This window comes from Chlamydotis macqueenii, chromosome 8 (assembly GCF_036417535.1).
Source record: "Chlamydotis macqueenii isolate bChlMac1 chromosome 8, bChlMac1.mat, whole genome shotgun sequence".
Taxonomy (NCBI): Eukaryota; Metazoa; Chordata; class Aves; order Otidiformes; family Otididae; genus Chlamydotis; species Chlamydotis macqueenii.
This window is the reverse complement of record NC_141563.1, coordinates 22,705,517-22,731,022: the sequence shown is the minus strand read 5'-3', so window position 1 is coordinate 22,731,022 and position 25,506 is coordinate 22,705,517. Positions and strand designations below refer to the sequence as shown.

General features: G+C 37.5%; 1 protein-coding gene across 3 annotated transcripts; it reads right to left on the bottom strand.

Moving 5' to 3' along the window:
• Window positions 1-83: 83 nt before the first annotated feature.
• SSX2IP (SSX family member 2 interacting protein) lies at window positions 84-24,794 on the bottom strand. Of its 3 annotated transcripts, none has more exons than XM_010121118.2 (15): window positions 24,690-24,794; window positions 18,554-18,594; window positions 16,731-16,864; window positions 15,814-15,980; window positions 15,371-15,571; window positions 14,293-14,403; window positions 12,923-13,058; window positions 11,171-11,246; window positions 10,925-11,096; window positions 8,168-8,318; window positions 6,590-6,726; window positions 5,958-6,131; window positions 3,572-3,683; window positions 1,396-1,516; window positions 84-1,192 (listed from the first exon to the last, which is right to left on the bottom strand). In XM_010121118.2, the coding sequence occupies exons 3-15, from the start codon at window positions 16,771-16,773 to the stop codon at window positions 1,111-1,113; spliced, it is 1,683 nt and encodes a 560-aa protein (XP_010119420.1). In that variant the 5' UTR covers window positions 16,774-16,864; window positions 18,554-18,594; window positions 24,690-24,794; the 3' UTR covers window positions 84-1,110. The 3 variants fall into 3 exon arrangements, with proteins under 3 accessions (XP_010119420.1, XP_086609527.1, XP_086609528.1); XM_086753401.1 differs by having other exon boundaries at window positions 3,632-3,683; XM_086753402.1 differs by having other exon boundaries at window positions 84-1,186; window positions 3,632-3,683.
• Window positions 24,795-25,506: the final 712 nt, after the last annotated feature.

Sequence of the window (25,506 nt, the reverse complement as noted above, 5' to 3'; positions counted from 1 at the left end):
ACCCAACCAGAGACGAGATGGAAGTTGAAACAGGCAAGGAAAAGTACATGCTTTGAGTCAGGTGAAGGAGACTTTGAGACACCTTACTTCTACTTGGCTATTTTTATTACATTATAAACAAAATAGATTTCCCAAAGGCTACACCAAAAAAAGATTCTGGAGTCAATTAAAAGGAAAAACAAAATACAAAACCAGCATCAAATTTGTTGACATATTGTATAGCCCTACAACCATGATAGCTTAGAAGTTTAGTGCACACAAAACACAGAACCAGGATTTCCTAGAATAGAATTACATGGGTTTTGTTCACATTTTAAATAATTTGGTTCCTGATTGAACCACTGAAAATCCTAACGCATCTGTAAACTGAGTATCACTATAAAACAGTTTAAAACGCCATGTAAAATAATATTATGTATGTATGTATTTCATTTCATGGTTTCTCAGCATAATCGCTTTGTCTATTTACAAATATATAAAGATTTTGCACTTTAAGTCATCTGAAATATCAAAGAGGTATTTTCAAATCACACAATAAATATAGAACCTGTTTGTTAAAAATCTACAGTATACTGTACATTCAAGTTGAGGCAAAAGAAGTTTTAATGCCAGTTACACTTGAGACATAAATGAATGTTTCCAGTAATTAAACAATTTCTAAAAGTGCTATCTCTGCCTGTGATGAAATATTGGATCCTGATGTTACCTTTCATTACAGTCAAGTTTCAGACCATTGCTTCATTCACAGAATCAGAGCTTCTGTTACTAGAAAAATATCAACGCTTTTATACATTTTTAAATTATCTTTCAAGAGTTGCAAGAAAAAGAGGCAAAAAATGGTCTAAAAAAATAAAAGCCATGTGCACACACATACACACACGCCACAGTTCAGATCACCACATAATCCTCTAGAAGAACGACCAAACCCACAGCATTCTGTTTCACTTTAGAATGACAAGTTTATGAACAAATCTCTAAAAAAAAAAAAAAAAAAAAAAAAAAAAAACAAAAAACCAGCAGGCAACCCTAGGAAGTCTAAGGCAGTTGTTTTACATGCAAGTTTCTACATAGCAGAGTGTCAACTCCAGAGTCTTCCCGTGACTTCGTGCATTACTCAGTTTCTTCTTTGCCACTTTCCACCCACAGATTTGGCTTGCTATCTCCAGCAGGTTTTTTTGATGCAGCACTGTAACTGGGAAAAAGAGAATGTCACAATGCAAACAAATTATGTGTAAGATAGAAACATAACACTGTTCTTCTGATGTGATGTTTAATGTTTTGCTATATATCAATCATAAGCCTTTGGTCAGACTTTCTGTAAGTTATCACAACTTGGTGTCTGTGCTCTGAGTTTAGCACCATAGAAATAACCATCTGCAATATCATTTCAGATACCTGTTACGTGTAATATACTGAGGCGTCTGGCAACGTTCTGCTGAAACAGGACCACTCAACATACAGTGAGGTTTTCTTTGCTGAGACGTAGATTTCACTAACCGATTGTCTTGGTCAGAACCTAAGAGATATGCATCATCAGTTAAACTACAGTGCAAACAAAAACATTTTAAGGGTTTGCTTCTCTATTTCTTCTGCTTTAAAAAAAAACACACCAAACATCTTACAGCATGTCTATACTAATAAATCTTATTGTTATAGATCTGCAAGAAAATTTTCTAAGTACACTTAATGCTATTGAATGAAGTTATGTTAAAGGTAGGATTCTAAATTTGAAAACAAAGCATTTACATACACAACCATCACTGCAAGTAGTCATACTGAAGGCAAGTTTAAAGTTACTGAAATGTAAAGTTTCTCACTTTACAATTGATAAAGCTTTTTTACTCCTTAAGTAAAAACTTCTCCAATATGCATATACAGTAATTAACACCAACATGAGAACTTGCAAAGTTCTCAGAGTATAAGGGAAAAAAAAAAAAAAAAAAAAAAAAAAAAAGTAGTAGGTTAGATGCTTTAGCATTTATATGAACTTAACCATCACTAAAGTCAATGGAAAGACATGGCCAAACTTGGCAGGGCCAGATCAATCCCCGCTAACTCTTCCTCACACTTATATTTCAAAGCTTTCATATGAAGTGGAGGGGGGGGGAAAGAATTATTCTGTATTCTACAATATTCATCATGGCACTACAGATTTAAGAGCTTTTGGACAAGTCTTGTGAAAAAGGCAAATTGAACATTAAAACAATTCTAACTATAAACTGTGGAGTAATATCCAAATGGAATATGAATCTCTGTGTGGCAGATATTTTTTGTTTTATTACTATTATCCAGTAGCGTAAAATTAGGATATATAAGATTGAAGAATGCCATTTAGAAGAGAAAATATGGCATTAAATATATCCAGAAACACTAAAATTTGGGGAAAGGCAATTACAAATCAAAAGCTTTAGTGTACAATGAAAGTTAAACAGATCTCAGGTTGCTCACAGATCACTAAATCAAGTCATTCTTCATGAGCAACAGCCAAGCAATCTCAGTTCTGTTCCTAAAACCAGAAGTTTTCCTACTGTAGAAGATTATTTCCTTTCACACTTAACAGAGGCGCTACAGGAACTGCACAAAGGAGAAACAAGGAGACCCCAGAACACATGAGGCAGGCTAGTTTATCTAACAAGAACACAAGTTGAAGCTATCTTTACTTGCCAGGTGTTTCACACATATATCCCTAAATGCTGGCTGCCACAACAAGAATCTTTTAACAGAGATTGTTGTTACTTTTTCCTCCTCTCTTTTTTTTTTTTTGCCTCACTCCACTGCGCTACCCCTTAGAAAGTACTGAAGACACAGGGGTGAAGACCGAAACACTGCGTATGCATATTCAGACATGAGGGGATGGGAAATAAACTTACCAACTTTAAAGAAAAAAAAAGTAGAAGAAAGGAAGTAAAAAATACTTTAAATAAATACAATATTCTAAACTATATGTCACATAGCCATATTTTCATTATCTTTTCTGAAGTAATTATTCCTTTGTGAAGATTTGAATCTTAAAATTCAATTGTTTATTACTCAAATTTATTTTCATTATCATTACGCTCTTTTCACGACTTTTCCAAAGGGTTCTTTTTTACTGAATATGTATGTGTACACATACTTAATATTGCCTCATCTCAAATAATTAATACTACTGTCTCCACGTTATGATGCTCATTCTCAAAACTTGTTTCTAATCTATACAGATCTCTATAGGTCATGATATAGGTCATGATATCTTCTCAATGGCCTTTGCATTAATATGCTCACATTTAATTTAATTTAGAAATTCTAAAAGTTCCCCTTTCTTAGCAGCTGTGCTGTCAAGTACTTGACATTCACCAGATTGCTTCACAAAGATAAACTCATGACATAAATAATTATCAGGGAGAGTCATCAGGATTCCCTTTTTAAAGGAAGATCAGTTACCCTGACAGGTAGAGGCATATAGACACATGGTAAAATTTGTCTTGGAAAGTTTTGGGCCTTTTAATAGTTTTGTTCATATTTGCATCTTCTAGTTGAAAGGGGGAATAAGAAATACATTACAAGAACATAATTTGAACCAAATACTTGCTTCCTAAGAAGGCACTTGGAGCTGTCACATTTTCAGAGTGCTTGTAATCAGTAGACATACTTAAGAACTGTTGCTTCAGCCATGCTCCTCTATCTTCTTCAAATGCCTTCCTCTAGGAAAAGAAATTACAGTTTACACTTATGACCACAAGAACAAGCTTAGTCCGCATTAAATTGCTGTTATTCTAAGAAAGCAAAAGTTGTAACATGCCCATGTAACTAAAGAGAGCCAGCGGTTTAACACATAATTACAGTCATGTGAGTAAGCTTTTGAATCCAACACGGATTAGCTGAGGAGGTATTTACTTACAAGCCAAACCCCACGGTTTGTTTCACAGAGGTCTGACTAATCCTTTCATTTTACTGTTCTCCACCCCACTGACACAATCTCCTATCACTGCCTCCTATGCTGCCCTTCCCCCTCAGTGTAGCACTACCTCTTGGAGGCAGTCCTCATTTCTGGGCAGCTGCCAGTAAGGATTACTGCTTAAACCTTCATCCTGAGCCTTCCTCTAAACAGATAAAAATGACATTGAAAATACCACCGATTACTTCCATCTGAAACTGGAGCAGAAAAAAAAAAAAAAAAAAATAGGGATTGTTTCATTTTCCAATCACTCTGAGCAGAGAAAAAGAAAATAATGGCTAAAAGTCAACCTCCAAAAGATCCAGTGGCTCTGGAACCAAGCAACAAGCTATTTCATCTCCAGAAACCATCAGGGAAACAGGACATCCTCATTATATAAAACTATTTCTATTATGTTAGTAGAAAATAGAGCAAGCTGAACTCCAGTGCAAACTTTCACAAACCTTACAGTGTCACTTCCCTTTTCATGCTTAAGCATTTTAACAAGCAGAAGCATAGGGGGTTATGCTTATGCTGCAATGTAGTCCTAAACATTTCTGGACAAACAATTATCACTTATTATCACGCAAGACTTTTAAAGTTTAATTCAAGGTCCAAGATGAAATTCACAAGCTCATTAAAATGCAAATAAAATTAAATTAAAAAGTTGAAGAATATGTATCTATATGTAGTCATCTGAATCACTATTTGTCACCACGTGAACTACTGTTGTGCCAGTATCTCAAGCAAAATCTAAAATATTTTATGTTCTTTAAAATAAATTTTACAGCATAAGAATTTTTTTAAAAAGCTGTCTTGAATCAGACAAGTTGTCCATCTAGTTCAGTATTCTGTGTCCAACAACAGCCACAAGAGATTATATTCATGAGATCACATGAACCTGGCCATTTTCTGAAGTGCATTCCCTCAGAGGTTCCCAGCCTCAAAAGTAACTTGATTAGAGATGTTGGAAGGCACCTCCTTGTCCGTTCCTTTCAGTATGCATCTGTAGGTGTGATGTTCATGAGCTTAGGCAATACTTTTTGAACCTGCTGATATTGATTGCCTTCACAATCTCCTATGGCAGTAAAATCCAAAGTCAACTACCCAATAAAAACATAACTTTTTTGGGACGTGTTTTAGACTTAATTTCAAGCCACTTCTGAGTTCCCTCTAGTCCTAATCTTGAGAGATTTCGTGTACAGCAGTACTGCTTTCATCTGACCAGCTGAATCCACTTTTATAAATTTGTCACATCTCACTCCAACTCTCTCCCTCTGCATGTCAAAGCAAGCAGTTCTGTAAGCAATAAATCTAAAACCTATTTCTTTTTCCCTTCAATGGCTTTTTTTCCTGTCATATCAGTATCATCTTAGTTTCACAACCACATCATTGTGGCCTCCTTTCCCTGCTGAACTTGTAAGCCTCTTCATGTTCTTGGCCCTAACAACTGGCTAGACCAAAGGACACACATGCTAGAGCTCATTTAGAGACACATCTACCCTGACTGCCTTCCAGTACGTGTGCTTACTGGCCAGCTTAACTACAAGAGCAGAACAGATTATAACCCAAATAAGAGAAAGGCAGCAACTACTTTGGTTTTCACAAAAGTTTAGGAATCTAGTACCTTTGAGAATTCAACCCTGCAGCCAAACCTGACTGGAATTTGCATAGGCCTTGCTTTTGTAGGAAACCAAACTTAAGCAGCATCTAATAAAGGATTTAGTAACTGGACTGATTTTTGGAAGTGCTTAGATATTTCAAAAGCTGAAACAAAAATAAGTCATTCCAGTTGCAGCAACTATATTTTCTAATACATACAAAAAATCTGGGCTTTTTTGAAATGCCAACAGAATTATCGCCTACAACAACCAAAGACATCTCTTATACAGTTTGGGAATGATCTTTCTTTATAGATATTAGCAAACAGATATTGTTGGACTGCTGTACTTTAGTGTGTATAACAGTAAAACTACTTAACAATTGCAACTCATCTTCCATAGGAGTTCCCTTTTCTAATGCTCTTCCACTTTTCTAATACCTCAAGTCCTAATCTAATAGCAGCTTCTGTAAAACTTCTCCGTTCCTTCTCAAAATTCTTTTTTTGTTCTCGAAATAGTCTCCATTCTTCCTGAAGACGCTCTCTTTCTTCCAACAAATAGCAGTCCTGTAGTAACAGAGTGGTGTCATCATCACATGGAGACATAAGCTGCTGCTGCAGATATAAAGCAACAAAAGACACAAACGTTAATTCAGGAGTGACTGTTAAGAGATTGCAGGACTTCCGCAAGTTCAGTTTTATCAGAAAAACGGTTGAAGTTTAATATGCAAATAATGTAGTACATATTAAGTTGGTAGCTGGTGGGGGCAGAGTTTCAGATGGCGAGCAAAATGTCCCTGTTGAGGCAGCTGACCTTATCAGCCTTCCTCAATTTGTTTTTTTCCCCCAAAAAATTACTCCTACTAGGATTACAAGCTCATAAAATTACTAACCAACCCACTAGTACACCTATACTCGGACCAACCATTAAGATACTTTATTTTAAAAGCATTATCAAAGAACGGAGAAAGGCTCAGAGATGAGAAGAGTGGTACATTAAAAAAAAAAAAAAAACAAAACTAAAAAGCTTAGATTCAGTTGAGAAAAAATTAAGAAAAATTAAAGCCTACTACCTGTAAGAGCTGTTGCTGAGTTTTGATCATTTCTTTACACTGTTGAATCTCTAACTCTAGCTTTTCAGTTTCCAGCTCATGATCTTCTCTGGAAATGACATCTTTTTCATTCAAAGCTCCTGAATATACACGTGACACTAAGGGGGAAAAATAGCTACTTAAAAACAAAACAAGAGAAAATCTCTCACATCAGGGACTTATAGCAATAGCAAAAGCTTTTAGACTGTCTTGCAATTGAAAAATACAGACACACAGTGTATTCAAAAGCACTTCTGTTAGGGACAAGACATACAGAACCAGTGCTACACATGTAATTATGCACAAAATCCAGTTCAGAAAAAAATAGTAATGAAAACATAACTGTTTCACATTCCCTAAGGTAAATCAAGCATCTGCACTGCAATAAAGCGTTACATAAAAGCCCCCAACTGTTTCAGCAGTTCTTTAAAAGAAAAACTTCTCACTGACATGCTGTTAGTCTATTCTTCTGAGCCCATTTCTGAAGGGCTTGCATGTTCATAAAAATGTGACAGTAACTATATTTATCACAGATATAAAAATAAAGCCTTTTTGTTCAAGTCCTGTGAAGGAAAAACAGAGCTAACAAACACTGCGTGCATATTTTCATCCCAGTAAGGCAATGAATTAGAGAGGAATAAAATGTATTTTGTATAATTGCATACTACTTGATTTAATGTCATGCATAGCTATCACAGTGATTGTAATGAGTCAAGTCTTGATCCCCCGATGCCAGTGTTTTAACATTAATTGAATCCTAAAGGACTAGACTACGGTCATCTCCATAAATCCGAAAAATCTAAAGAGTGACTCCAAGAAAACACCAAACCCTTGAAACATTTTTCCTAATGCTTGCAACTACTTTTTCAGTTAGTTACACCAAATCAAGTATTACTCAGAACAAATGTTCCTAAAATCCTTTCTATGGTATAAACATATTCTCACAGACCATCTGCTCTTTTATTTGCAATTGCATGCATGACCTTCTCAGTCTTATTCTTGACTGCAAACATCCCTGTGGTAGCAGCAGCATTTGCTTGCATGGGAAAATAATACTAGGAAAGAATTTTATATATTTTTAGCCATCTTTTAATGCTGTTTAACAGCTGGAAGTGAGGAGAGTCCAGCACCATACCATCAGCCAGTTCGCTTTAGAATGCCACGAGAAGCCTCAGAGGTATTGACATGGCAAGCCTAGACTCTGGAGAAGGATTTACGTATTTTGCATCCAATTACTTCAAACTGTTAAATCTGCATTATTTGAACATCTCAGTAAGATGGGGAAAGGCAAACATTACTACAGGGCATGTACTTTAAAAAGAAAAATAACTGTTTCTTCAGAAAGTTGCTGTTTACTGTGTCAAACTATAATCGTGACAACAGGCTTGGTATGTAATTGCTTCCCTAACTACCTACAATTTAAACTCACACAGAAAATTGCCAATCACAAGTCCTTTCAGAAACCATTTTAGCTCAGACATTCAGTAAAGTAAATCCTAAGAGCATGATACCAAATTGAATTATCAGTAACATTTTACATGTAATACAGTTAAATGTCACCTTGGTTATCTAGCGTTTCCACATGATTTTTCAACATCCTCCATTGTTTTCTAATGCTGTTGGTAAGCTGCTCTCGCACAGTTTCACAAGACAATTCCCACATATTCTCTTTGTTTAACTCTCCAATATCTTCCTCTGGGTCTGACAGGACCTGTAGAAGCAGAAACAAGAAGCTGCAAACCACTCCACCACTCCAGATACACGTATTTGTTTATTTAAATATGTACATGGCTTTAATTTACTAAAGAGAAGGAAAACCCTTATATACAGGAAGGATCTTTCCATCCAGGGAAATTTAACTGTCAGGGAGTTCAGTTCCCTGACAGCATAATGCTGAAGAGACAGAAGTGACCTGGCAGTCCCCAGAACCCTACCACAGAGACAGCGTATCAGCTAGCAAGACTCACTCACTCTCACACATCTTCAAGCTAGAGAAGCTCAGACTGCTGAGTTCTGCTGCCAAACTTAAGCAGTAGCTGCCCGTAAACTCACTCTGCAGCATCAACAGGATTTAATGTAAAGATTTTCTCCCACTGAGAATTAAGCAATTTGTCCTTGTCTTATTTTTCTCTCCCTATTCTCTCGGAGTGTGGGGGGAGTGAGAGAGAGACTGCGTAGTCTGGTCCGATCGGGGCTGAACTACGACACTCCATGATAAAAAAATGCCACAACACACTGTGCTAGCTAGTGGAACTAGCACCTCCCACTTCCATTTTACACTACTGTTCAAATATCAAATATAAAAGCTAGCTCAAAAAGTTAAGACATAAAAGTTTAAACGGTCCAGAGAAGACTAGCCCAGGACAATTTAGTAGATTTAAACTGAAAAGCTATAGACATTTGAATACCTTGCATGAATACTCCACTCTTCTCAAGCATCTAAACCATCCTATACAATCTCCTTTATCTAAAAGTAGGTAAGAAAAATGGGATGGGAAGCACAAAACCAAGAACTTCAAGATATCAAAGTAATTAATTTACATATTCAGTAAGCACTTTCTTTCAAACCTGAGTCACAGGAGAGCTTAAGGAGCAAAACAACAGCTATTAAAAAAAAAATCAAAACCAACATGTTTTTAGTTTGGGGTTTTGTTTTCTGGGGGTTTTTTGGTTGATTGGTTTAGAGTTTTATGTCACTTCATAAAGAAATATCTCATGCCTTTACTTATATAGGCTAACACAATGAAAATCCAGTCTAGGGTAGACATCTGCATAGTACTATGATAAGATGACAGTCTTCCTGGTTTCATGGCTATCAATTTGCTTCCCATCACAAAATAACAAATGATGTTGCATCACTAGCTGCCACACTCCAACGTGTATGTTTCCTTCTAAGAATCAATATGAACTTGCACTTCTGAACCCTATAGAATGAAAAACAACCACTTCTACTTAGAAGAGTTCTGATTTCATACCAAAGAGCCACAAAGACACATGAACTATCAGATGCAATCTTTTCAATAGAAATTTATTTTCAGATATTCACAAATTAAACCAGTACTCCTAGACAAAAAAAAAAACCTGATCCATCTAAAACACACACTATGGGATAGACTAAGATATGTAAGACTTAAATACATAATTTATTTCTGCAAAATCATTATTTTTGGCAACATTCTTCATTTTTTGTCCTGATAGGGCACTGCTTAGGTTTTTTACATTTGTCAAATATAAATAATCTCCAATTCCAGAGTGGCATGAAATTAGAGAAGACATGAAATAGATTAAATAAAAACAAACAAAAAACCAACAACAAAAAACCCCAATAAACTGAAAACCCTACACCAACCTAGAACCCTACTCAAATAACTCCACTCGAGACTTGCATCTAGTAAGTACTTCTATTATTCTACTACTAGAAATTACTATTGTCTAGTACATAGCTGTTCTCCTTAATTTGATTAATTAGTACTATTACAAGAGAACTAATCAGAAGTTTCAGTGCAGGCTTTTAATATTTTCTTAGTAGTCTATTAATGCTACAAGAGTTAATAAATACTTGCCTAATCACCCAAGAACAGTGAATTTCAGAGCACTAAGTCCCGGTTTTTCCTCAAGTCCGTTTCAATGTGCAAGTTCATAAAGAACTAGATTATTCCCTACTTCACTCTGACATCAAAACAGAACTGCAACTTCTAGCAAGGAATCAGCAAAAGGAATAAACAAACTCTGATCAACCATGAATGTGCTGTTCCATAAAAATAAAGTATCCTCTGTAAACCAAGAAATACTTAAAACCTGGAAACAGACAAAGAAGAACCCCACAAACCATTTTATTTGGAAATCAAATATTTTCCTTGAACATAGCAGCAGCTCTGTAAAACGAATCAACAGCTACTCTAGTCCATGTACTATAGGAGTGCACCCTAATTACACTTCCTCCACCCTCATGGATTCTATGGGAAGCTTGGTTTCTTTGCATAAGCACCTTGAAAGCTGACATCAACATCTTAGTATGGAAGGCAGATAAAATCCAAAATATATCACTACACAGAATTACATACAGGTACCTACTGCATGTAAAATTCATTCAATGTATACTTTCAAGCTTTCCTTTGAGTGACTGGGAAGAATACAATGAGTACTGTTCACAGACAGCAGAACATTTAAACACAGATGGATTTCAAGCACAGCACAGGATATGCAATCCACTGCAAGTTCCAGAAATAGTCTATCTTTCTTTTCCATAATGAACAAATTACTCCAGCACTATGCCAAACTACCACATAGATTTAATTTTAACTAAAGAATACTTACTAGCCCATCTTCAGATCTTTCCTTAGGTTTCTGCTTCTGTGGTGGGAGAAGTGAAATAATCTCTTTCTTCATTTGCTGAAGAACTTTCTTCAACTCAGCATTTTCCACTAAAAGCTGTTTTTGGCGTTGTTCATAATCACTTAGCAGAACTTTGTACATTTCTTCTTCATTTCTGGAAGAAGAAATCTTACAGTAACAACATAACAGCCATAATATATGCTTCAATTAATGTTTAAAGACAACTACCTGGCTTCTGTCTTATCAGTCCTCCATGCGCCTCTCTTCCCATTAGCTCTACCAACATAATTTAGAACTTCCATAGCTACAAATGAAAAGGATATTTAAAAGCATGAAACAACATGCAAATATAGAAATATTCAGATGACATTGTATTTACCTATTTGCATTTACATGTAGTTACTGTCAAGAGATTACATTACCCAAATATCCCCCTCATTCTTCAGACCCATATGAAACCACATTGCCCTGCTTAGCAAAGTACGAATAAGATAACCAAGGAAATAAGATAATTTTTCCAGGAGTTTCCAATCACAGAGGCATTCTCATCCTGTCTTATCTTTTTTATGCATTTCTTAATGGCACCTTCATCCCTATTTCATGGTGTATTGACTCTAACCTCTTTCCTGGCAATAACACTGGTTTTATCTCCAGTTCAGAGTAAGCAACTTCATGATGTTTCACAAGGTGTTCCTCAAAATAAAGAGACTTCTCTGTCCACGTATAAAGAAAAGAGAAAAAAAAAAAACCAACAAAAAAACCCACAAAAAAACACCACACCAACAAAACACACACCCAACACAACAAAAAAAAAAAACCCAAACCAACATATCACTACAGATTAGTGGTCCAAGTTCAACTCTAATTAGCTATCATGCAAACAGTAACCAGATTTAAAACCTTGTTATTTTTGCCTCACTGATACTTGAACTAATAGTAGCCAACTGGAGTCAGGAACATGCCACAACTAAGTTTTGCTCACCTCAGGGTAAGGCTTGTAAAGATTACTGAGCTGACACCGAAAGACTTTCTGTAGCCAAAATAAGTGTTTCTGCTAGTGTCCTAATCTGGTTTGCTTACCCACAAGTTCTTTCAGAAAACTAAATCAGCAGAAACCCAACTTGGCAACAACACGAATAGTTTTCTCCCGGTTTAGTGAACTAAACCAGCTTACTAAAATATAACATGCATTACAGTTGGCATACAGCTGAGTGTTTTGGGGGTGGCAGGAGGGGTAAGAGAGAAAGAGCAGCACTTCCCTTCCCCTGAAGAATTAAGTAACTACTCTAAGGCCAGATACATGAACTAGAAGGTGCGAATACTTTCATCAATTACATAACACTGATACTTGTTTTCAGCAATACACCACAAAACACTATACTCATGCTAAACAGCACTGATGAATATCTTGAACACAGTTTTCGGGCAGCACGACATACAAGTACTCACATGACAAGGAGAAAAGAAATCTCCTTTATTTCACATAGCACTAAATGCTGTGTCTATCTTATGTTACTACTGCTTTAAAATTTCTCATTGCTTACTGTTAAAACAAGTAGACTGTAGTATCTCAAGGGGAAAAAAAATTCATGCAGTGTTCCTTCCTCATTGTAAGTGCTGAGCATAACAGTGTTTACGACACTATCTGAAGTCTTGTGATGGCAGCAGTAGCAAAAATGTGGAGGAGGACATACAGCTCTAGCTTAAGAATTAATCCCAAGTAATTCTTCCTAGTAAAAAACTAATTTTGTAAAGCTCTCCACTTTGGTTTGTGCTTAGTAAACAATCTTACAGAACACAACATATTACACAGTCAGTTGACACGAACTAGTACATCCTTTATGTGAGATTTTAACATCTAAATAAAAATCTACAAGAGGAGAGCCATACTGACTTTAAAGATACTCAGAACCAAATTTAAACATTGTTAACATACAGAATGTGCTATTTTGCTGCAGTAAAATTCACATAGCTACTTACCTATCTTTTTGTCCTTTTTGCTCATGACTAATTGATGTAAGCGCTCCTTTAATTTGTTATATTCTCTCTCTTTCCGCTTCATATCATGATTGTACTGTGTAGCTCTACTTGAAATTATGTTCTGTAACTTCTGTACCTAAAAGCAGTCCCACAAAAACTGTATTTCGTAACTAAAGCATAAACACAAATTCCTTCAGAAAACCAAAAGAAATACATGAAGCGAAGTGATGCTTCTATTAAACTGTATTTCTGCTGAAAAGAAGTGACAAAAATCAGGATAACTCTCCCAACCCACGGCTTCTGACCTCAGACTTATTTCTGAATTTATTTTCTGCAGAAACCAACACCATAAGCAACATATTATAATACTACAGCTCCTCTGAAGTACAACTGAAGTCATGTTCTGGCAATTCATGTAACCTTCTTTAACATCTTTATTGAACAGAGCAGAGAAAGATCTATCCTTGGTCTTTGGTTCAGGATCTAGTTTAACCCTAAAGTATGCTTGCAGGTTTGCACTAAATCAATAATAAAAGAACTCCTCTTCTTTTGGGCAGCAGGAAGATAGTCTATTCCATTTGGTCTAGAAGAACATTACAACATATCATAAAGCACATTCTTGGCCTGCACTATCAATACCTGGGCTTTCTTTGAATCATCAGTTTCAACCTTACAAACATACAGTACATTCAGTATTTTAAGCTCAAACTTTAGGACGTTCACCAGATATAGATAGTACTGTGACTGCTAACTGTGTGAATATGTTTATGAACACAGAGAACACTCACAGAAACGTAGGAGCCACGTGAAGTACAGTATGGGGAAAGCAGCACACTGGAAACAAATCCCAAACTAAGCAGTGTCCTGCATTTCAGAGTGTTTTCTGATCTTGGTTCTTCCAAGACTCTCAAGTGTAATGAGACTGTGCTTTTGGGCCAAGTTTCCCCCTACCTCCCTTTTTGGTCTTTTGCTCTCCTTTACGATATAACAGAAAAAACCAATCAAACAAATAAAAAACCCCAAAGAAAAGTTCCTATACACATATGTTTGAGGATGTGACTGAATCCTGTTGCTCTCTCCTACTTTTGGTATTTTGAAACATTTTAAGATAATGCTGTGCTCAAAAGTATAGAAAGCCTCTGAAAACTACACGTGTGTTTCTGCAGTACTCTCCACCGTTGTTATAACTTGGACCTATCCTTTACAGGACCTATTTATCCATATGTAACATGCCAATTTCACTTTGGTGTAAGACAACATTTACCAATGAAAAAAAAAGAAAGCAAAGTGAACAATTGCAAGACTCCTTGCAAAAAATCATATTATTGAACATCTATGCATGGCTTGTATTAATGTACAAGACAACTCACTTCATCCTTTTCATTTTTAAGTAACTGATGCAAATTTCTGTTCTTGCTTTGCAGTTGTCTGTCTCTTTCCTGAAGTCCAACTATCTCCCTTTTAGATAATTCCAACTGTTCCTAGAAAAAGTGTTGACAGTTCAGTATCAATAAGAATTAATAGAAAAGGATTTAAAAACAAAACAAAAAACACATACAGCACCCAAACCAAACTGCCAAACCACATTACTTGCAGTAAGTTAGTCTATATATTTGATGTCTGATGTTTTTGGAATGATCTTGCATCCTCAATGACAAGTCAGCTCTGTTTTCTGGAGCCAGAAGTGCTATTATCCAAGAAACACTCCTGCTCACAAGAAACACAAATTTAGCTTGGTATTTAACAGATTTTACCTTATAGAGTTATCACTTTTTCATTAAGTCATATTCTTCTAATATGACTGCACATACAAGTACCCATGAAGTAGTATAGGCTGTGAACTTAGAATATACCAGCTGCTCCAGAGTGACTGGCCTTGGACATGTGGTTATTCTGTGATAAAATGAAGCTTGGTAACTTCAGTTTTGACAACAGCTTCTGAGCAATTCTTACAAGGACACTGTAGTCTGCTATCCAAGAACTCCAACAAAAACACACGGGAAAAGTTACAGATATGGAGAAAGACTGGTAACAGCCCTGTGACACACCCTAGAAATGCTACCTGCACTTCTACTGGTTACAATTATATTGGGAATTCATCTTTTAGAGCGGTGTATATCCTTTTAAGTGATACTGAATTATATAAACTGAAGTGTTTAACATTTTCAACCCAGCACACATTAACACTTCCAATCCAAATAGTCCTCCCTCTTCCTTGATTAAAGAGGCCATTAATTCTAAGTTTTCCGTTCTCTCCTTAAATCATATTTTGTTATCTTTAAAGAATTTTCAACTGGAAAAAGACTTTCAAAAACTCCAAAAATGCAACAAAAATACAATTGCAGATTATAACAGTGAGTGCTTTTTTTTTTCTCCACAGTGAAAAATGTACAGTATCTGTTAAACATAGGTGCTGCATAATATTGGTGGATTTATCTTCATTTCTACCTTTAATTTAGCATAGCAGTTCTGTAAGTGATCCATATCACTACCCAGTTTCAGATGCTGCATTTCTACTTCTTCCTGAGCTCGAAGGTTCTTGTTCTGCAGTGCAAGCAATTCATTCATGCAATTTATGACAGATATTAAATTCAATTCTTTTCCTTTGGACTCCGCATAAATAGAAGGAAAGCCCAATGTTGTCAATTCCTGGTAAAAGACAAGGTGGGGAGGGGAATAAATAACTGGATCAATCTTTCACAATTCTCCAAAAGTGAGAAACTATATCAGGTGAAATCCTAAATGGAGGGGTGGGGAAAAAAAAAATCATATTCCCCACCAACTTTGGCTTCTGAGCACTGAGAAAGAAGCCTTGATCCAGCGAATCTTTACTAACACCACTGATTTCATGTCACCTTCACATAGCCTCCAACAAACAAGATCTGGCTTACCGCATCAAGATAGGATATACTCTGCTCAATATTCTCTTCTGTGCAGAAGGCACTGAAAAAGCTGTGCATGCTTTTGGATGAAGGCAGTGTCAAGTGCAGCACCTGTGAGTTCATGCTTGGTGGAGATATCTTATTTTCTGAGGTACATTGAAAAATATTTTTGCTATCTGAAATGTAAAAACATTAAGAAACAAGTCATGGCTAATAGTTTAAGACACATCACATACAAAAAAAAAAATCAAGTTTCCAAATTTACAGGTCTAGAGCTTAGAATTTCATGTGGAATGACATATTAAATAATTCATGATAAAAAAAAAATGGATAAACTTCCACTGAAGATTTAAAGACTGAAAACATTTTAAGGTATTAGATCTTTCAAGTTTTACTTCTCTGCCAAAAAAAAATGCTGTTCAACCTTTCTTCCTAACTGGCTTGCTACAATACATTTTTTTTTTTTTACATAGGTGCAAAAGCTGTACATTTAGTGAAAATTCTTACAGAATGTATGATATCCTTATTCATATTAAGTGTATGCTGTAATTTACTCTTACACTAGGTAGAAGCAGGCAACAGAATATTTACTCAATTAATACATTTTTAATCAATTTATGAGGCAATAGACTTTAGAACAAGTAAAGAAACCTTTGAAAACACAAAATATCCTGAAAGACGCAATTGAAGAAAAAAGAGTGTAACTGAAACATCTTAAAATCTCCATATATATGCGAAAGGACAGTATTTTACAGAAGTGTTTCTGTAAAGACTCAATCTAAATCAAAGCACTGTATGTACTACACATTATTGAACATTCTGCTTAACTAGTCAAGTATGTCATGCAACTCCAATCTCTCTTTAGCAGCTATATCATCACTGGTAAAGTTAGCAAATCCACTAAATTCAAAATATTGCTAGTTTACCTGATGACAGCACTGGCACAGTAACAGTCTTCCAGTCTCCCATAGCAACAAAGACAGGCAGGGTACCTGAGCAACTGGTTCAGCAGTAAAGTATTTAATACAATTGCTGTCAACGTGTATTACGTAGGCATCTCCTAAAATAGCAAGAGTGGTTTAGATTAACAATAGCAGGTAATACAGCTAGAAGATTAAAGCAGGCATAGGAGACTGACTATTGGACTCAAGCCACAAAGTTTTTCTACTTATAGAATCTTATAGAATCTTCTTAACACAGCATTTGGAACACAGTGCAGTAAATGTTACATCGTAAAAGTGATACATCTATCTATATTTATTTAGCCTTACACTCAGCTAAGTCCTGTAAACCATTAACTAAAGCTAAAATGCCGTGCACACATGGCATTCATTCATATTCACACATGAAAATAAAGACCCACACTGTAGATAGCTCAGTTGTTGCTGTGTTTTCTCTGCTGTATATCAACAGAAAGTCAAATATTGAATATTTTCCTGCCATATAACCAGGAAGCAGTTTTATTAAGATACACTCATGTGAAGTTTTAACATAAATCACTTCGAGGGGGATTATTACTTAAAGAGAAGGATAATAAAGGCTCTGGAAAAGATGTATCGGCAGAGAGAGGTCAAAGGAACTTCTAATAAATATTTAACTATTTTAATTTAACTTAACCTATACATTTAATCATATTGTCTTTCCCCAGCAACTTGCTTGCTTCTTTGCAGAATCTCTAAAATTGTTGAGGAAAACAAACAGGAGAAGCCTTAGCCCACTGGCACAGCCACTCAATACAGCACTGGCCCTCTGGAAACCAAAGAAAGAACAAAACAGTTGTCCCCTCACTCTACCTCCACTGCCCAGTAAGAAGGCACCTAATAGCATCAGAATTACCACACCGCTAGAAAGTTAAAGTCCATCTTGAAAGCTTAAGATTGGGACAGCACAACCCATCAGCTGTTATCTGAACAAGGATACTTGAGGGAAACAAACTTCCCACCTGACAGGAAAGAAGGCTCCCTTTTTTCCACTTTGGAACAAAATCTCAAGTCAGTTTTAGCTGGACTCTGTATACTTCTAGAGCACTGGAGTGTTCTCCCCTCCCCTCTCACTGATGTTCCAACAAATGCACTGTGGATAAACAACATCTAAATTTCCAGCACCAAAACCTTGTATTTTTACCACTGTGGAAAAAGGTATCATTTGAGGGGGGGGGGGGGAAAGGAAGGGAAGGAAGGAGGCAGGGGAAGTGTGCTCTGTTATCTGTAAGGTCTCTTGAGAGCACAGAGGTAGTAAGAATCCTTAACAACATTTTAAAGCACAGAACACAGTGCCTAAAGTAAGATCAAGTTTTTAAGAGATCATACTGGTGCACAGCCATGTTACAGAATGTTCAGCACTAGAAAATAAAATATTCAGTTGGATTAATATTTCTCCAGGTTTATAAATTTGCTTGGAAAAAAGGTAAACAGTTATTCCTCAGATGAGTTGAAAGCTTGCAGGAACTACTAAACTACATATCAGAAAGTACACGTAAGGCAGCTAGAAAATGCAATCAATGCAATAACCTAGCTGCTGTTCTTGTTTAAGAAATTTGTTTTTATTTATGCACATTTTTAAATTTTTCCCCTGTAAAACCAAGATGTCCCGAAATGAATGAAGTGAAAGTTCAGATTCTAAAGACGGGAACAGACTTCATAGTAAGAATCTCCAAAGCAATCTTTTTTTTTTCCCCACTTATCCAAAACAACATGCTTGTAAAAACGGAATTCAATGTCAACCTAAATTAAGAGGACACACTTCTTACATGTTAATTTCATTTCTGTTGGATCCACTAGATAGAGAAACCTGCAAACATAAGAGAAAAAGAAAGCAAATTAAGCTACAAGTATATTCTCATTACCAGCATTACAATCCTGCATTCTAATAAGGTATTTCAAAAGATTGTTAAGAAACTCAAGACACACAAAGACTGTTGGAAAGTCCACCAGAATACTACTCACATTTCAGATATGCCATTATTTTCAAACGAACCGACTTTTATTCTTTAAGCGGCTACATACCTATTACAAGATCTTATTACCCCAGTTCCCTCAACATAGAGCATTACCAACCCGCAGGTGTCTCTGCACTGACAATACTGTTCTGACGCAGTTTCTATCATCCCAACCAATGTTTGACTGGAAGCAGAAACAGAACTAGTCCAGGTGTGGGAATGCAGTGATTCTCTACGTTTTAGTCCAGCAAGCTGCATGCAGACTCACTCAATGAAGGTGCTTTTACTCTCTAGTGACAAACTGTTCGTAGGTACACCAGCAAGAGGACACAAAGAAAATTAACATAAACTCAGGCTTAGAAGGATGTCTAATGAAGACAGAGAAAGCAATAACACACAGGCAGTACAATAAAGTCCAGATAATGCAACTATATTCTTCTCACATTAATCAACCTTGAAGGCTCTAGAGACTTTTGTCTTGAAACGACCACCTGCAGTACCCCACACACTCTTTAATACATCAGATTAAAAGCCACCCTCAGCAATTTCAAGATTTCCAAAGCACCAAACTCAAAAATTTCCTTCAACTGTTAAACATCCAAGTATCTTAAATTGTTACATGCCATCAAACAAGTGTAGTAGCTTTGAAGCAGTAATCATTTTAGAAAGTGGTCAGCATTTTGTACTTGAAACATCTTTACATACTGTATTTAGAATTAAACTCAGATGTGCAGAGCAAGACAATTCTGTGTCAGCTGCAAAAGGGAATGCTACAAGCCTTAAGTCCCATGCTAAGATCATCTCAGCAGTTCCACGTGGCTTCTACTGCCAGTTCAGGACCTCAGCCATGACTTTCAGAGCTATCTAGTGATTAAGAGCCATCAGATACATTTCCTTCTCAGTCTAGGCAGTTCCTCTGGAGCAACACGGCTCAAAATAGCCTCACTGAAGTATGCAAGAGCTAAAGATGAGCATTCCTGATGAAGACAGTGTGGATGCAAAATTAATTTAGATATACTGTATTCAGAAGGGACTCTTCACCTCTAGTACGCGACAATGCTCTCTTCAACCACCATAACATACCAAGGAACATATTCAAAAGAGGAGGAAAATGTCTAACTCTGAAGCAGCATTTTGTATACTTGTGGAATAATAAAATAATACATAAGATTGAAAAGCACTTTAGGAATCTCCCTAGGCTATCCTAGTTAACACAGAAAGGCTTTAACCAAGCAAAAGTAGTTAGAAGGTTTTGTGGTGTTTTGTTGCTATGGCTTTCTCTCCCACTCCCGCCCTGCCCCACCGCTCCCATCCTGGTTGGGAAAACATGCAGTAGGAAGAAAAAAAAAAAAAAAAAATCCAATTTTGCTGTTTCCCAGCATCTCATACTAATGTCAAAAATCTGACTCGCTGCAGGTGGGAGAGAAAAGAACCACTGAACAGCCAAAACTGCTGTAACAACTTAATGATTTTCCTTCCGCAGTCATTCTCTGTACGTAGGGATTTGTTGCAATTACTTCACCAACAGGTTCAATGACTTCAATGACTTTCCCAAAAACCTGTAATGATCCAGTGCTTGCTAGATGTAATTCTGTCAACTGGCCATGTCACTTCCTCTCCCAAACAAGAAATTCCTAGAGTGGACAAGGCCTAGGTGGATTGTCAAAAAATTAGCCTCTGGGACCCAATTTCAAATGTATGAACATAACAGCAGAGCCATCTCACTACAAACTGACATCTAAAAATCAAACAAAAACAGCCCAGACACACACTTCCCCAAAATACTTACACTGAAGTCACAGAGAGCTTGATTAATACTAAGGAAGCAGTGATCAAACCAAGGCATTCAAGTGCTTCTCGGAACAAATTAAGTACAAAAAACCCCAAAGAACTTGGGGAAAAAAAAAAAAAAAAAAAAAAAGAAAAGAAAAAGCTGTCATAGTAATAACATACCAGAACTTGGTTCTTAGAAAGGCACCTGGGGAATTTTCTTTTTTACAAAAATCTACAGGAATAGTTCCACAAACTCCTACATGATTCACTAACAAATACATCTTTCTTTTCAAGAACAAGTTTAGACTGAACTTCAAAAATAGTACATTTTACAAACCCAGAGAGCTGAAAGGAGCTGTTCTTAAAATTACTGGTTTGTGTTTTGGGGGACAGGAGAGGAATGAACAATGAATGTCCCAAGATTCAAGACAGAAATCTGATTCAGTAAGCCTGAATTCAGACCGTACCACAACTTGAAGATCACAAGCAGTAAGAAGCAGGATTATAAACTTCACACAATGCAGCACACTTAGAATTTCTTAATATCACGCTTAAACTTGAAAAGGAGCAGTTGTAAATGGGTTTGTAAAACTCATTCTCTGAGAACTGCTTGACACAGCACTGTGCTCTGATCATGTTACACCATCTGGTCATCTCTAACCTATGCAGGGTGTGACACAAATGGGAAATGCAGTATCTGCTAACCCAGAAAACTTTTTTTCTCCCCAAGACAGAAACTACAGGGAAAGGCAATTTTTGGAGACATGCTTTCTACCTGCCCCCAATATCAGAATCTCTTGGATAAAAATTTTTAAAGTCAGTATCATCCAGAAACTGTCAAACAAATATTCCTCCTCTGTATATTTCAAATACTACTACAAGTTGTGACATGTATATGTTTCAACTTGTAAAATTTTTGAGGGGAGGGGTGGCAGTTTGCAGGCAATATTATTCCCTCTACAAAAAATTATATCCAAAAAGGAGCTGTGAATCTGCTTAAGGCTTTTACATTTGCCTAGTAATCCACAGATGCCACACAGATGGCTTTTATTCGGATAGACACAAAGACACATCAGCCTATGTAAATTTAGGGTACGCTCCAGTCATGACACTGTAGGTTTACAAATATATCCCTGATAATGTCATAAGACATATACTTGCTTTAATTCATGTAATCACCACGAAAGTCCATGTATTTCCTCCCTAGAGTTTTGACACTTATTCTCTCTACACTTGTTTTAATAAACACAGTTTACAATTAGCACTAAAATATGCATATCTTATGCTGTAGTGATATGTATGTGATAACCCTACAGTTGAAAGAATTCCTTCCTCTAAAAATCTATTACAGTTTTTAGTGACTTTTATTTAATATTATAATTTTTATTATCCTCCCACATTTACAAATTGTGGCAATTTAATCATTATTCTATTAACTGCAAAACAGGGGTGAAGGAATCCAACCACTTAACCACATTCTACAGGAACTTTAATGGCAAATTTCCCGCTAAACTTCTCAGTATTATCAAAAGTAATGTGAAAAGATAAGCCAAAGCACCCAGTCTGTGGGTATTAAGTCTCCACTCAATTCTGAACATATCACACTCTGAGAATCCCAACTAGATTCCTCCATTCCATTTTACAGAAAAAAAAAACAAACCAACAAGCAAATTTTAAAAAAGGAGTTTTAAGAAATTAAATGTTTATTTGATCTTCTCAACACGTAGAACCACACAACAATATACCCGCACATCTGATAAAATTCAATGCTCAATGACTATTCTGTCATGGTTTTTGCCTCAGACACTCAGGTTACAAGGAATATAATCTGATCTACTACCTCAAGATTCAACTCTATCTTTTACATACACAGATGACTGAAATTCTGTTAATGCAATCACTGAAGGAATTGAAACACATGGGAACGTTTAATGTGGCTCCCAAACTCCTACCCCATTTTGAAATAACACTATAGATCTTCACATTAGCATTTCCCTATTACTAAACAATAGCACTGTTTTTCTTAATCTTCAAAATTGTACTCCTCTGTTTGCATTCACAAAATGCTTACTACATGTAGCTGGAGCAGAACATTCTGCTACCAGACCTCCCTGCGTCACAGACTGACCCAAGAGGAAAACCTCAGGAAGTCTTCTGCAGTTCTTCCTCCTTCTCCTAAGATCACCTTTAGCCAAACTTTACAGCTTGGCTGTCTCTGCAAGCAGACGACTTTTGAAAAGTAAAGAGAAAATAAAAACAAGCAAACTCACAAAACAAACCACAAACTTACTAGTTCCTAAAGTTGGTAATATTCACTGAGGAGAGCTACAACTAGTACTCCAGATACCAGAAATGATGAGACTCAGAAGTTTCAGTAGCATACAGCCTGTAAGTTAAATCAGACGTGGAATGGAAGATGGTAACTGTACCTAATTTCTCTAGAGATTGGCAGGGAATTCAAGGAATGGTTCTCCTGTAAATTCCATCGAGCAAAACAGACTTGGTAATTGCAAGCAAATAGGACTAGTGAAATGTCAGCATGCCTTCTGTGGAAGGAAGAAATACTAAGAAGTCTGCCGCGATGCTCTGGAAGAAGGAATGAGACAACATAGTTGGGCAAGACAGGATAATTGGATTTCAAAAAAGCTTTTAATAGTGTTTCCTACCAAAAGCTTTTAAACTAAGATGTCAGGGAATTTATTAATGACCAATTATAGATGGAGAAGAGCAAAGTGTAGGAATAAGTTAAACAAGGGTGAGGAGATGGTATGAAAATATATAACTTTTGTCTCTTTGGGACTTTCATGTCAGAGTCCCAAAAGGATCTGTGCAGACATCTCTGTTATTCAGTAAACTTAAAAAGGTGATGAGCAGGTAAGTGAGAAAGCTCATGTACTGTGTAAAGTTATTCAGAAAAGCAAACACCCAGATTGAATGACAAGAACTGCAGAAGGTTGTCCTCATACTAAGCAAATGGATGATAAAATCAGCAGTTGAAATTCCATGTTCATAAACGTAAACTAACAGAATGAAAAAGACAACTCTGCTATGTACTTAAACCAACAGCCTTTAGTTTGGTATTATCACGCAGGAAGAGATCCCAGGGTCACTATGATTAGTTCTCTGGAAATAACAGCTCACAGGCAGTTAACAGAACATGGGAGTAGTGGACATAATCATAATGTCTCTCTGTATGAACACTAAGCTTTCCCAGCTTAAATATCACATGCAGGTACAGCCTTCCCTGTATAAAAGGCAGAACAGACCTGAAAATGGTGCAGGAAGGTCAACCAATGCTTATAATACCAGAAACTAACAAGCTACAACTTTTCAGCTAGTAGAGGAAACAACTAGAGAAACAGGACAAACATAGAGAAAATAGTCATTGCTTCTTTTAACACAGCAGTTATGCAGAATGAAAAGAAACATTCAGCACAAAAGCTGGAAAATAAGACCTTTTTTTTTTCCACATAAAACAGTTAAATTGGGGACTCGTGTCACCATGAGGTGCTGTGAATGCTAAATATATAAACTGACTCCAATTCATCAAAAAACATACATCAGCAGCTCTACAACCTCTACTTAGAAATCCTTCAGCCCCAGACTGCAGTATAGTGGGAGGATACACAATTAAAAGCATCACTATACAACCAACCTATACTTACAACCTCTTCCTTAGCATCTGCTGCCAGCCACTTTCAGAGACAAGATACTGACCCCAATTGGCCTGGTATTACCCTCGCCTACGCTCTCTCTCTCCAGTCCAAAGGATAACTAACACTAGTACCAGAGCTTTCCCCTCTATTCACTATTAAAATTTACCCAATACACTGGTGTTTTATTTCGCATGCCTCTTATTTTAAGTCATTGCCCTGAAATTCCTATCATATCTTTGCAGCATACGGAGCCCCGTGTAACTGTTTCACTGACAGCACAGAGAGCAGCAGTGTTCCACATCAACAGGGAATGCGGTAAGACTACAAACCGATCTTGCATTATGATTTGATCTACAAATTGAAATGGGCTTTGCTGCAAATAAAGGAAAAGATGTTTTCAAACAAAACAAAAAGCCAAAATACATTATGGAACCTCTGCTCTTATATCATTGAAGCTACCAGCCAAACGCCAGCAGTCACACATTCAGCGACTCGGTAGAAAGCTTTACGGCTCTCACCTCTTCGAGCATCCGCCGCTGGCAGCTTCACAGAGCTCAACGGAACGCTGGGCCTCCCCGCGGGGGAGCGGCGCGCCAAGCCGCTCACGCAGCTCTCCCTCGTCCCCGCGGATCAGCCGGAGCCTGCCAAGGAGGAGCACACGTCAGGAGCCACAACACCGCCGCGGCCAGACAGCCTCTCCCGGCCCGCGGCACCGCGCAGCCCCGCTCCCTCAGCGGCCACGCCGCCCGCCCCTGCCCTGCCCCCCCCGCGCCTCGCCAACGGCCGCTAAGCGCCCGTTACCCGCCGCACCTCCCGTACTGCCGGTGAGAGTGAGGGTGAGGAGGAGGAAGAGTAGGAGGGGGAGGAGAAGGGAGAAGAGGGGGAGGAGAAGGGAGAAGAAGGGGAGGAGCCCCACGCCCCCATCGCCGTAGCACCACCTGCTGCTGATGCGCCGGGGGAGGAGAGAGGCGGCTCCCCCGCTGCGCTCCGCGCCCCGCAGCTGCCGACGCCACCGCTCCGGGCCCCGCGGGGTTAACACCCCCCGCTCCCATTGGCCGGGCAGTTGCTAAGAGACCCTCAACAAGTGGCCGGGGCGCTGCTCCGCGGCCTGCGGCGGAGGGGCTGAAGGCGCGGGGTCCTGCGGGCTGTCCCGCCGCAAACGGCTGCGCACGACCTCCCTACAGCCCTCACACGGCTTCCAGATTCTTTGTCGTTCAACGTTTCTGCTTTTCAAAGGTCAGCCTGAGAATGGAACAACGCTGAATAAGGTCAAAATCAGCCTTTCACAGTTCTCACCAGAATGTAACTCCTGGGAATGAAATACATTCCTGTCAT

Bases quoted from the DNA above. Each gene is read 5' to 3' on its own strand.
- SSX2IP (XM_010121118.2), bottom strand. From the start codon at position 16,773: ATGGGAGACTGGAAGACTGTTACTGTGCCAGTGCTGTCATCAG. The intron at 14,404-15,370 runs GTAGAAATGAAG...CACTTTTTCTAG, and splicing joins ACTGCTATGCTAAATTAAAG to GAACAGTTGGAATTATCTAA. The intron at 3,684-5,957 runs GTATTAGAAAAG...TTCTTTTCCTAG, and splicing joins CTATTAGATTAGGACTTGAG to AGGAAGGCATTTGAAGAAGA.